This window comes from Aotus nancymaae, unplaced genomic scaffold, assembly GCF_030222135.1.
Source record: "Aotus nancymaae isolate 86718 unplaced genomic scaffold, 86718_ANA_hifiasm-v0.15.2.pri h1tg000008l, whole genome shotgun sequence".
In the NCBI taxonomy this organism is placed as follows: domain Eukaryota; kingdom Metazoa; phylum Chordata; class Mammalia; order Primates; family Aotidae; genus Aotus; species Aotus nancymaae.
In genome coordinates this window covers 37,477,190-37,490,026 of record NW_026988419.1, presented here as the reverse complement: position 1 = coordinate 37,490,026, position 12,837 = coordinate 37,477,190, and the positions used below count along the sequence as shown (strand labels likewise).

At 39.6% G+C, this 12,837-nt stretch overlaps 1 protein-coding gene and 1 pseudogene across 1 annotated transcript in view; both read right to left on the bottom strand.

Annotated features, from left to right (window-relative positions):
• The window catches only part of DNAH7 (dynein axonemal heavy chain 7), a 260,963-nt gene extending 255,204 nt beyond the window's left edge, over positions 1 to 5,759 (bottom strand). Inside the window, 2 exon segments of the mRNA XM_064372762.1 lie at positions 4,710 to 4,772; positions 5,733 to 5,759. Of these exon segments, the coding sequence (XP_064228832.1) occupies positions 4,710 to 4,772; positions 5,733 to 5,759 (90 nt within the window).
• Positions 5,760 to 5,776: 17 nt separating this feature from the next.
• LOC105718370 (glutathione S-transferase A4-like) lies at positions 5,777 to 10,390 on the bottom strand (annotated as a pseudogene).
• Positions 10,391 to 12,837: the final 2,447 nt, after the last annotated feature.

The window sequence follows — 12,837 nt, the reverse complement described above, 5'->3', positions numbered from 1 at the left end:
CCAAAATAGACAAAAGGGATCTAATTCAACTCCAGAGCTTCTGCACAGCAAAAGAAACAATCATTAGGGTGAACTGGCAACCAACAGAATGGCAAAAAATTTTGGCAATCTACCCGTCTGACAAAGGGCTAATATCCAGAATCTACAAAGAACTAAAACAGATTTACAAGAAAAAAAAAACCCATCCAAAAGTGGGTGAAGGATATGAACAGACACTTTTCAAAAGTGGACACATATGAGGCCAACAAACATATGAAAAAATGTTCATCATCACTGATTATTAGAGAAATGCAAATCAAAATCACATTGAGATACCACCTCACGCCAGTTAGAATGGCGATCATTAAAAAATCTGGAGACAACAGATGATGGAGAGGATGTGGAGAAATAGGAACACTTTTACACTGTTGGTGCAAGTGTAAACTAGTTCTACCATTGTGGAAGACAGTGTGGCTCCTCCTAAAGGACCTAGAAATAGAAATTCCATTTGACCCAGCAATCCCATTACTGGGTATATACCTAAAAGATTATAAATCATTCTATTATAAAGACACATGCACAGGTACGTTCATAGCGGCATTGTTTACAATAGCAAACACCTGGAACCAACCCTGATGCCCATCGATGATAGACTGGACAAGGAAAATGAGGCACATATACACCATGGAATACTATGCAACCATAAAAAATGATGAGTTCTCGTCCTTTGTAGGGACATGGATGAATCTGGAGACCATAATTCTCAGCAAACTGACACAAAATAGAAAATCAAACACCGCATGTTCTTACTCATAGGCAGGTGTTGAACAATGAGAATACATGGACACAGGGAGGGGAGCATCACACACTAGGGTCTGTTGGGGGTAGCCAAGGGAGGGACAGTAGGGGGCTGGAGAGGTCATGGAAGGATAACATGGGGAGAAATGCCAGATGTAGGTGATGGGGAGATGGAGGCAGCAAACCACATTGCCATGTGTTTACCTATGCAACAATCCTGCACGATCTGCACATGTACCCCAGAACCTACAGTTCAATAAAAAAATTAAAAAAGAAAAAAAGAAAAGAAAAAAGACTTGTGGGACAGATATGAATGAGGTGTGCCAAAAGGGTGAGAATCAGGTCACCAGCTCACAGGGACCAAGAGCCACCAGTGTCAGTTTCAACTACAGGGTTCACTTCTAGAAGCCTGAAGGTTCGTAATGAAACTCACTCTACCTCTTTTTTTTTTTTTTTTTGAGACGGAGTTTCGCTCGTTACCCAGGCTGGAGTGCAATGGCGCGATCTCGGCTCACCGCAACCTCCGCCTCCTGGGTTCAGGCAATTCTCCTGCCTCAGCCTCCTGAGTAGCTGGGATTACAGGCACACGCCACCATGCCCAGCTAATTTTTTGTATTAGTAGAGACGGGGTTTCACCATGTTGACCAGGATGGTCTCGATCTCTTGACCTCGTGATCCACCCGCCTCAGCCTCCCAAAGTGCTGGGATTATAGGCTTGAGCCACTGTGCCCGGCCTCACTCTACATCTTAATTACTGCTGGAGTACTTATACCCAGGGACAAACATTAATATTCAAATAAATTTTTTTTTTTGAAAGAAAGAAAGAAAGAAAAAGAATAAAGAAGAGGAGGAAAAAGGAAAAGAAAGAGAGAGAGAGAATAGGAGTATTGCTTTCTTGCCCAGGCTAGAATGCAGTTTATTAATGGGTATTGAAAACCTCTTTTATACCAATAATTATACTTGATGTAAACAGGAAGGAATAAGGGAAGAAAATAACAAACGAGCAGCCAACCAATATTTCATTTAAACCTATGAAATGCTATGCGATTACTGAGGAGTGATTTACTTCCAATTATGTAGTCACTTATGGAATAGGTATGAGGTGGTAATGTATGTTTTATATATTTGAAGTGGAGAGTTCTATAAATGTTTATTAAGTTTACTTGTTCCGGGTCTGAGTTCAAGTCCTGGATGTCCTTGTTAATTTTCTATCTCGTTGATCTATAAAATCGTTAGCTCTTCTTGTTACATTGATCCTTTTGCCATTATGTAATGTCCTTCTTTGCCTCTTTTGCTCTTTGTTGCTTTAAAGTCTACTTTATCAGAGGTGAGAATTGCATCTCCTGCTTTTTGTTTATTTGTTTATTTTTACTCTCTGATTGGTTAATAAATCTTCCTCCTTCTCTTTGTTTTGAGTCTTTGTGTATCGTTGCATGTGAGATGGGTCTGGATGCAGCATACCTATGGGTTTTGGCTTTTTATCTGATTAGAATATATAAAACTTTAATACTGGCATTTGATGCTAGCTGGCTGTTTTGCCCATTAGTTAGTGTAAATTTTTCGTTGTGTTAATGTTCTTTTCTTTTTGATATATTTTTGGAAAGGCTGATATTGGTTGTTCCTTTATATGTATAGTGCTTCTTTCAGAAGCCCTTGTAAAGCAGGCCTGGTGGTGGTGAACTCTCTAAGTACTTGTTTGTTCGCAAAGGATTTAATTTTTCCTTCGATTATAAAGCTTAGTTTGGCTGGATAGGAAATTCTGGGTTGAAAGTTCTTTTCTTTAAGGATGCTAAATATTGGTCCCCACTCTTTTCTGGCTTGTAGGGTTTCTGCTGAGAGATCTGCTGTAAGTCTGATAGGTTTCCCTTTATGGGTAACCTGACCTTTCTCTCTGGCTGCCCTTAGTATTTTCTCCTTCATTTCAACCCTAATAAATCTGGCAATTATGTGCCTCGGGGTTGGTCTTCTTGAAGAATATCTTTGTGGTGTTCTCTGTATTACCTGGAGTTGAATATTACCCTGCCTTGCCAGGTTGGGAAAGTTTTCCTGAATGATATCCTGAAGAGTATTTTCCAACTTGGATTCATTCTCTTCATCACATTCAGGTACACCTATCAAACGTAAATTAGGTCTTTTCACATAGTCCCATATTTCCTGGAGACTTTGCTCATTCCTTTTCATCCTTTTTTCTCCAATCTTGTCTTCTCGTTTCATTTCACTGAGCTGGTTCTCGACTTCTGATGTCCTTTCTTCTACTTGATCAATTCGACTGTTTAAACTTGTGCATACTTCGCGAACTTCTTGTGTTGTGTTTTTCAGCTCCATCAATTCACTTATATTCCTCTCTAAATTGTCCATTCTCGTTAACATTTCGTCAAACCTTTTTACAAGGTTCTTAGTTTCTTTGCATTGGGTTAGAACAAGTTCTTTTAATTCACAGAAGTTTCTTATCACCCACGTTTTGAAACCTGCTTCTGTTATTGGAACACACTCGTAATCTATTAAGCCTTGTTCCGTTACTGATGAGGAATTGCGATCCCCTGTAGAGGAAGAGGCATTCTGATTTTGAGTATTCTCTGCCTTTTTACGCTGATTTCTTCCCTTCATTATATATTTATCCGTCTGTTGTCGTTGTAGTTACCGACTTTCTAACTAGGTCTCTGAGCAGACGTCCAACTTGTTGATTCCCAGTGCCGAAATCTGAGCAAACCACTGCGCCGGCCAAAACAGCGGTGTTAAGATTGATGGTGCTTTTCTGCCCGGGAATCTCCGGACTCTGCACCAAAAACTGGCGCGCTAAGGCACCAGCAAAACCGCCGCGCCGGCCACAAGAGTCGCCCTGGCGACACGTGGAGCTCCTCTGCTGGGAATCTCCTGGTCTGTGAGCAACAAATATTCGTCTGAAAGTGTGGCGTCCTCTCGTTCTCTGCGCTTTCACTGGGAACTACGAGCCCGAGCTGCTAGGGATCAGCCATCTTGGATCTCTCTCCCAAAAATGTTTTAAGGAGTGAATGTTTTTTAAATATCTCTTAAAAATCTAATTTCTTTTAAAAGACCTAAAACTCAAAGGATAAGGAAGGAAAATTATAAGAACCAGTCAAATATGAGCACAATATAAGGTTTTAAATCAGCCAACAAAAGCATTTTAGACAATTATATGCCTTGCTGACTAGAAGAGATTAGTTAACTCAGTGCTGAACATTTATTCACCAAGTAAATTTAAATTTAACATGCCAAAGAAAACCTAATAACACTTTTTCAATTTTAAAATCTGTCAAATTTTTTAAAAGAGAAAATAAAATGTCTATTTCATTTCAGTTTTACTTATAAACTAGAAACAAGTATTTGCAGAACTAAAAAAATCCTTTGATTCTATTTCGTAGAACTTTTGGTAATCTTGGTATTATCAATGCAAATAGGTACATAATTAAAACATGTACTTTGAAATGTCCAAGATCATACACTTAAATTTTCATTCAAGTTTTTTTATTTCAAAATATTAGGAATTATCTCTGCATAAAGCAGTCAAAATTCCATTGAACAGTTCATGCTGATCTTTTAAAATATGTTTTAAAACAAATAATATTTGAATTGCAACTCCACTCTAACTCAACTTCTGTAGAAGTTATAATAGTTTAACTCAACAGCATTAAATTCAACATAACTACATAGCAAATCTTATTCTGTAAAATCTAATCTGTATCCAACTATCCTGTACATACCTGGAAATTAAAGCCTATTGTTATTTTATTGATATTGTTTTTCCTGAGCTGTGCACCTCACAGAATTTCTCCATCAGAAAAGAATCAAATGGAATTTAAAATTGTATAAAATTTAAAATCAGAAATTCAGTAACTTACTTTCAAGCTTGAAAAGTAGTAAACAAAAATTATCACAAAGGAATAAAGTATGATGGTATATTGGTAAATTACCATAGACGGCGGCGATAGAAATCTTATTGGTGTCTTGGAGTTTTCTTTGCCGGCCAGTTTATCCTGCATGAAAAACACGAAAAAACAAAATTGTTTACTCCATTAATGCTAAAATTGATTTACTCAACCAAATTTTCCAGTGTTTATCATAAGCATACATCATCCAAAATATTCTAAAACATACTGTACAAATGGCATGATCTTATATACAGAAAATCTTAAATAATTCATCAAAAAATATTAAAGCTAGTGAATGAGTTCTTGTATCCAGTTAGGTTACAGGATACAAGATCAGTACACAAAAGTCAAATGTATTTAGGATATGCCAGGAGGGTGATGCAACCCAATTCCACAGGGAGAGGGCATGGAAGCTCCACATCCAGGATCCTCCCAGGCCTCTCCCTATGTGTCTCTTCATGTGGTTTTTCCTGATTTGTATCCCTTGTAATAAAACAGTAATCATAAGTATTTTAAAAATCAATTGTATTAATACAATTATATTTAATACAAAATTGAAATTAAGAGACAATTCCATTTACAATTGCATGAAATGGAATAAAAGACTTAAGAAAAAATTTAACAAAAGAAGTGTAAGACCTACATAATGAAACTATAAAACATTATTGAAAAAAAATTTGTTTTTTGTTTTTTGTTTTTTTGAGATGGAGTCTCACTCTGTTTGTTGCCAGGCTGGAGTTCAGTGGCACAATCTCTGCTCACTGCAACCTCTGCCTCCCCAGTTCAAGCAATTCTCCTGCCTCAGCCTCCTGAGTAGCTGGAACTACAGACATGAACCACCACACCCAGCTAATTTTTGTATTTTTAGTAGAGACGGGCTTTCACCACATTGGCCAGGATGGTCTCAATCTCTTGACCTCATGATCCACCTGCCTTGGCCTCCCAAAGTGCTGGGATTACAGGCATGAGCCACTGTGCTTGACCAGTTTGGTTCTTTTCAGACACTTTCCTCCTACAATCTACAGTTTGCTTCTATTATCCACTACAGACAGCATGTGCTGATACTGTGATTGAATTATTAATTCTTGCCATCATGTGACCTGCCGCCACTAGAACTGTAGAATGTTTCTAACTAGATCAACATATTGGATGTAAGGGAACAGCTTCCTCTCACTCCCAGGTTGCAGGAACTTCTTAATTGTGGGGATGTTGCTGATTCCTGTTTTAAATGCCTTCAGCAGAGGTAAGTCAGAAAGAACAGAAGCTTGAGTTCTTCTACCATTAAAACAGCTTCTACCAGTTCTATGTCTGCCCAGCTGAATTTGTGCCAATGAGAAAACCCACTCCATGGTCTTCCAAAATCTTTCCAAAGATGGGCAAGTACCGAGTGTCAGCTTTCATCATGACTGAAGCAAGGTTCTCCTCTTTTTCCTCAGGGGCCAGTGACATCATCATCATCAGGTCCAGGGTGCCACCAGCAAACATGTTGATCCTCACCCTCCCCTTCAGGTCCTTCCTATAGATGTTGTACTTAGCAGCAAGGTAGCTGAGGTGAGGATGGCTCTAGTCAGTGTCAGCATCATTCCATCAGTTTCAACCAAAGGCACTTGGCCAAAAAGTAGGCGTCATCCTTCTGCAACTTTTTGTATTATTTTCTAGTTTCAAAAAAATTCTTCTTCAAATTCCATTCCAGTTGCAGCCAGCAGCCAGTGGACTGACTCCATCCTGCCCCTGACATGAAAGTAGTAGAGCTTGGGTTTGGCTGCCAGGACTCTTGACTCAGGGTTTTCTGTTCAGCTGTCTGTAAGCTCCAAGAATGTTTATTTTCAAAAAGAAAAGAAAAACCTCCTTCAATGGTGCTTTTCACTCCAATTGTTACACAATTAATTCATGTTTCCTTGACCAAGATTGTCTGTGCACTCTATATTTACTCATGTCTCGTTCTCTTTAAAATTAGGAAATATTTCAAACATACAGAAAATAATACCATGAACACTTGTATATCTTCAACCCAACTCTGCCATTTTGGAATTTTGTGTTTATCATTCCTATACAAATTTTTACTACACTTATTACTACATATGATTGCCAAACAACCTAAGATATATATTGTTACTGCATATTTTTACATTTTATATAAATGCCATCACACCATCTGTATCCTTCTGCAACCTATTTTTTAATATTATGTTTTTGAAATTTATCCCCATTAACATACCTTTCTCAATGATTTTCACAGCTGTATAGTACTCTGTAAGCACGGTACAATGTATCCATTCCATTCTCTAGTGAATGAACGTTTAACTTATTTCCAATGTTTCTCTACCACAAAAAGATGTCTCAGTGAAAGTCCTTGGGCATGTATTTTAGTATAAATACACACAATTCTTAGGCATGTATCGCATACATACACACATATATGTGTGTGTATATTAACTTATATACATATATATGCATCTCTTTTTTTGTCTCTTTAATTCCATTGGTTTATTTGTTATCTGTAAAAAAAAAAAAAATTAGTATATTGCCTAACTTACTATGATTCCTGATAAGTCTTGGAATCTGTAGAGCAATTCCCTCCACTTTACTGTTCTTAAAAATTATCATGAACAATCTTAACATTGTTTCTACCATGTGAAATTTGGGATCTACACTGCATGAAATTTTTCAGGACAATGACAGAAACACATTGAATACTGACTCTTCTCTCTTGTGAACACAATATATTTCTTTACTTATTCAGATTCCGGGAGCATATCCTTCAGAAACATTTTGTAGTATTCTTCATAAAGGTGTCATTTCTTTTTTAGACTTATTCTTAGGTATAAAGATTTTAAAGGATAAATTCATGATAGGATCTCAACAACTGTTTATCCAACTGATTTATGGGCAGGGACAGGGAACTGTCTATGAAGGTTGCATGCATTTATAATAATGTCTGCCATGGTTGTGCTCTGCCTCAGATCAAGTCCTTACCCTCTTCTTCCTGCTCTGTGCCCGGGAGGTTGAATTCTATGATGGACATCATCTGGGCCCTCAGCTTCTGGTTTCTGATAGAGATTAACCAAAGAAAGGCACCAGGAGGAGACTAAAGAGCAGGGGAACAGAGAGTTTAGGATATTTGTTTCCTAGTCTTCCCTGTTCCCTGTAGTTCTGATAGTGTCTAAATTCTTCCAGACCTCAGCTCCTGTCAGGAAGCTACCATTCCAAAAATCTAGCACTCATCGGGGTCTGAGAATAATGTTCTGTTTCAATGATCTGACAGGCCTAGCCATGGAAATGGCATCCTACTGTCCTACTACTGTTAATCCTTGAGTGTCTCTTCATCCCTCATGATTCCTTTAACCTTACCAACACCTCTACAAATGGTCTTTTTATAAGTGTTCTTTAGTTAAATCCTTTTGAGTATGCCATCTGTTTTCTGTTGGGATCCTAATATAATGCTACATTCTAAAATTAAAATTGCTAAAGAGTCTAGGTCTGTCTTAAATAGTCTGGCTTTGCATTTTGTTTTTACTTTGCTGATTTTCACCTACTTGACTCCTGGAAGAGATGTCATAAACCTAGTATAGCCTAGTATTAACCATCCTGATCAAACCTAACCTGTCTGGTTAAATCAACAATAACCTATCAAATTTAGTAGTACTGATTTAAATATAGTTGTCAGTTGTCACATGTTTGAGTGATAGTTGTTAAAGTTATCACCATGCTGTTGGCCTCATATCCAACCTTTTTCACTCTTTCCCCTTTTTAAGCAATGACATTTTAAAAATATGATGAAGGAAAACGGAATGAGCATCATATCATATAAACACAAATTACTTGATTACATAACTAGAAAAAGTGCTGAGGTAGAAAAAGATGCATGGCTTTTTCCTATTCTCTGCCCGCAGTCTGTACTATCTCCATGGGGAGCTTCCTGGTCTTTAGATATTTGTGCCTTTAAACCTCTGAAAATTCTTCAGCCTACACTAAGAATGCCTTGAAGTTTTAACTAATTTCAAAAATGAAATGAGCAATGCAAAAAGATTTCTATTTCTTCTAAATATCTAATTTAAGAGAAAAGCCCAGACTGCTACTCCTGAAAAATTTTATGTCACTCTCAACCTTCCACAAATGAGATGAATATGTTAAAATCTCCTTCAGCAAATATGATTTTACCACCTGCTCACTTTCTCAAACTGAATGAATATACAAGTAAATGTCACATAAAAAATGGCATTTTCAAAAGTTTAATCCATTCTGTTTGTTTTAGGTTAAAATATAAAAACTTTCATCCTTCCAAAGGAAAACTACACTCTAAATTAGCATAAATGAAAATCTCGAGATTAGTTTTTAAAATTACAGATCAACCAAAACAGTGATAGAGGGCCCTCTGCTGTCCAAAAATAGTAAGTGTAAAATGGAAATCATGTCCATTTTTTTTTTTCAGCCACAATAGTTTATTTACAACTGAACTCTTTATATTTACAAGACAACCAATACACATCAGAAATGGTATCATGTCCATTCTTTTAAGATCCCATTGCCTCTCCAATAAATCACAACCTTTCTGGAGGGGGAGTGAGAGACTAGGGTGTCATTTCCCAAGATTACTTTTATAAAGATGAAGCAAAATTTAGAACTTAACGGCTGGTGGGTTTTTAGTGGATACTTTTAGTTGTAGATGGGTAAGTTAGGGGAATTGTGAAAAACAGATACACAGAAATACCATTGAAAATGTGATAGAAGTGTATTTTAAACTCTAACAATGTAGGATATGGTTCAAGATCTGGCCAAAGACTAATCTGGCATCAAACAAAGAAGCTGCTCAATATATAACAATGATGATGATAACAAATGTTATTTTAAAAATCTGATTACATTACTATCACATAGAAAAAAAGTACTAGTAAGATCTATTAAACAATTGCTCAGTGTTTTTGGTTACTTGAATCTGAATTCTTTTTGTTTTTTGCTTGCTCATTTACTCTTTTACTATTAATAGCAATCCTAATTATACTTTGGCATATGAATCAAAGTGTCCATTTCTTAGTTCTTAAGTTATATATTTTTTAAACCAATTTTTCTTGAGCATTTCAGGTATTAATTACTTATTTGATTAATTAACAAATTGGGATCATCACAGTATTCTGTTAGTAAGCTACAACTCAATGGCTAGGAGACTAAATCCATTTTAATATTGTTTCCACAATAAATTCTAACAATACCGAAAAGAGCATTATAAAGCAATAAAAAAAATTATAGTTTAATGTTGTTTAAAAGCTAAATGAAATTTGCATGCTTAAAAACAACTGTTTTTCTTCCAAAGGGTTTATAAGGTCCTTATTTATTTATTTATTTATTTTTGGTGTTTTAATAAAGTTGCCGTTTATTGCCACCTGCCAACTCCTTCACAGGATGAGGGGTGGGAGGCTGGAGTCCCAGGGGAAAGCAAATCAAGACAAATGCTTGACTCATGGGGACTCCAGGCCTGGCCTGCAGCCACTCTGGTGGACTCAGCTTTGGGCCTGGGGTCTTAGTGTCTTAGGCTTGAGGGAGAGGAGCAGTGAAGAGGTGCCCCCAGCCTCCCCGCCACCCCGCCTCTCCTCCACAGGAACCAAGTCCTAGGCTGGCCTAGCCACAAGCAAGGGGGCTCAGGAGGGGCCCACACGGATGTGAGGGTTCATGAGCGGGTCCAGGTTGGGATCGCTGTCAGCTGCGGCCCGGCCTAGACGAGACATGAGGGCAAGGAGGGCCAGGAAGCCCAGCAGCCCCAAGAGCAGCAGCAGCCCCGCCCGCTGGAGCCCCATGATCGATCTCCAGTCTCTGTGTTTACTGATCGGCCGCTGCGCCAGTTCCGAAGGGCGCTAGCGATGGTTCGAGGAGCGGTAGGGCAGGGGCCACGCTCCCCGAGGCTCCTGCTCCGCTCCCTTCAGCCTTGGCCGCCCCGATTACCCCTCCGCTGCCACGTCCCCTTTTTATTATTATTATTAAACACTATGTAGAAAACTAGAGTTGTTTTCTACTTGGCCAGAATAATGCCCATGCTTAATATCTCCTCATTCTGTGCTGATATTAAGACGATTTACCATTATTCTGCATTTCTTTTCTGCTATAGTTTCTCTTAAGTTCAATAAAGAAAGAATTCTTAGAAAAAAAGAGAGAAAGAAAAGAGAAGAAAGAAAAGAAAAGAGAAAGAAGAAAGTAAACAAAAGAGAAAGAGAGAAAAGCAGCTATTGTAACGTGCATCTTTTATTACATGCCATGGAATATCACCTTAAGAAGTGCCATTTGTCACTTACCAAGGTCTTTCATGTACAGTGTAATACTGTATAGTTATGGTATGGGATAGTATCTTATTTGAACTTGACAACAACCTCAGAAAGAAGAAAAGTTGTTCTGGTGTCTCCCCCGCTCTGCATAAGAGGTGGGAGAATTAAGGCTTAGACAGACCAGGAGGAGATTTGCCCAAAGTCACACGGCTAGGAATTGGCTTGGATTCCCACCCTAGAACCCAAACCCGCGGCAACTGCCCGCAGAGCCGCCTCGCACCCCCCAATCACCCCCACCGCCCAGTAGCACTATGGGGTGTTCTGGGCTGTGGCTCCCCCTGCTGGCACGCCGCTGGGCTGCTAGGTTTGGTCGTTAATGACGACCAACGGCGAACAGCTGGGAAGGGAACGTACAACGGCATTCCCGGAAAGCGCTCAGTAGCCCAGGCCATAAGTGGGGTGAAAGAAGCTGTACACCGCGAAGTACCAGCTGGGAAGTTCGGTGAGCAGGAGGGGATTCCACCACTTCTAAAACGCCTGGGAAGCGTCGCGGCGGCGGCAAGCCTAGCGAAGAGCAGCCCTCTCACCTGCTCGCTGCTCATGGCTGCGAGGACGCGCTGGCCTCACCGGCGCTTCTGGATCGCTCCTGTCCTCGGAAGCCCTAGAAAGATAGAGGCGACGCCCCGGGACCTGCCGGCGGTCTCAGCTCCCTTCGCGCCAGGGCGGTGTAGCGTCCCGGCAGCGTTTGTTGCTTAGCAACAGGCCCTCGCAGGTTCCATTTCCGGTCGTCTGTGGCTTCTGAGACTGGACCCGGAGGCTGGCGCGCGCTTCCGCGACAGTTTTCCGGGGCCCCTCTGCTCGGGTGGTGGGGTCCAAGGTATGCGTTGAACAACCAAAGGCACTGGGGTGGGTCTTCTCCAATATCCGCTGATTACCAAAATAGATCTTCACACTTCCGCACCCTCCTTCTAACTGAGCTGGGTGCTTGGGACCACTGCTTTAACCCCTCGGAGCTCTCAGAGAACCATTGGTATGAAATGATTTCAAATTTCATTGCTAATATGGGCAAGTGGAATAATGCGAACAAAGTGTGCAAAGGCCAGATCCAGTAAACACCTTTCTTTTATTATTCATGTGCTTCTAACCCTTGTTCTGCTGACTCTTCCCACACTCTAGAAAACTATCCTCTGGAAGAATACCAGTAAAGGAACCTTCCAACAATTCTTGAAACCAACATTCACAGATGGTTCACTACATGAAAAGTGGTGCGCTAAGCACAAATGTGACCAAGACATAATCCTTTTGCCACAGGCTAGTGGGGTGTCCAAGCAAGCACTTCCATGTGGTGGAGACAATGCTAGGAATGGCAGTCCTCAGGGAGAAGGTAAAGCACCAAATAATTTTCTCACAGAGGGTATGGAAGGGATGTGGAAGCTGAAATCTGAAGGAAGAAGTGCCAGGCAAAGAATGTCAGGCAAAAAGCAGATCATGTACGAAGGCCTGAGGCAAGAGAGTATAACTAATGGAAGAAGTGAAAACGTTTCTGAGAGGTTGATGAGTAGGTTAGGGTAAAGGGGTTGGAGCCAGTCTAGAGATGAAGCTGAGGTGATAAGCAGGTGTCATGTCTTAAAGGACCCAATAAAAGGGCAGGAGTTTGGATATCAAAGGCAGCTGACCTCCATTGAAAAGTTTTATGCTAAGAAATGGCAGAATTCCATCCTGAAATTAACAAGGAACTTCAAGGGGTCATAAATAGCCAAAACAATCTTGCTATTAAAGAACAAAGTTGAAATACTCACACTTCCTGATTTCAGAACTTACTACAAAACTATAGTGACAACAACAATTTATTTTCAACAAATGATTCTGGGAAAACTAGATGTCCATATGCAGAAAAAATGCAGTTGGACCTCTAC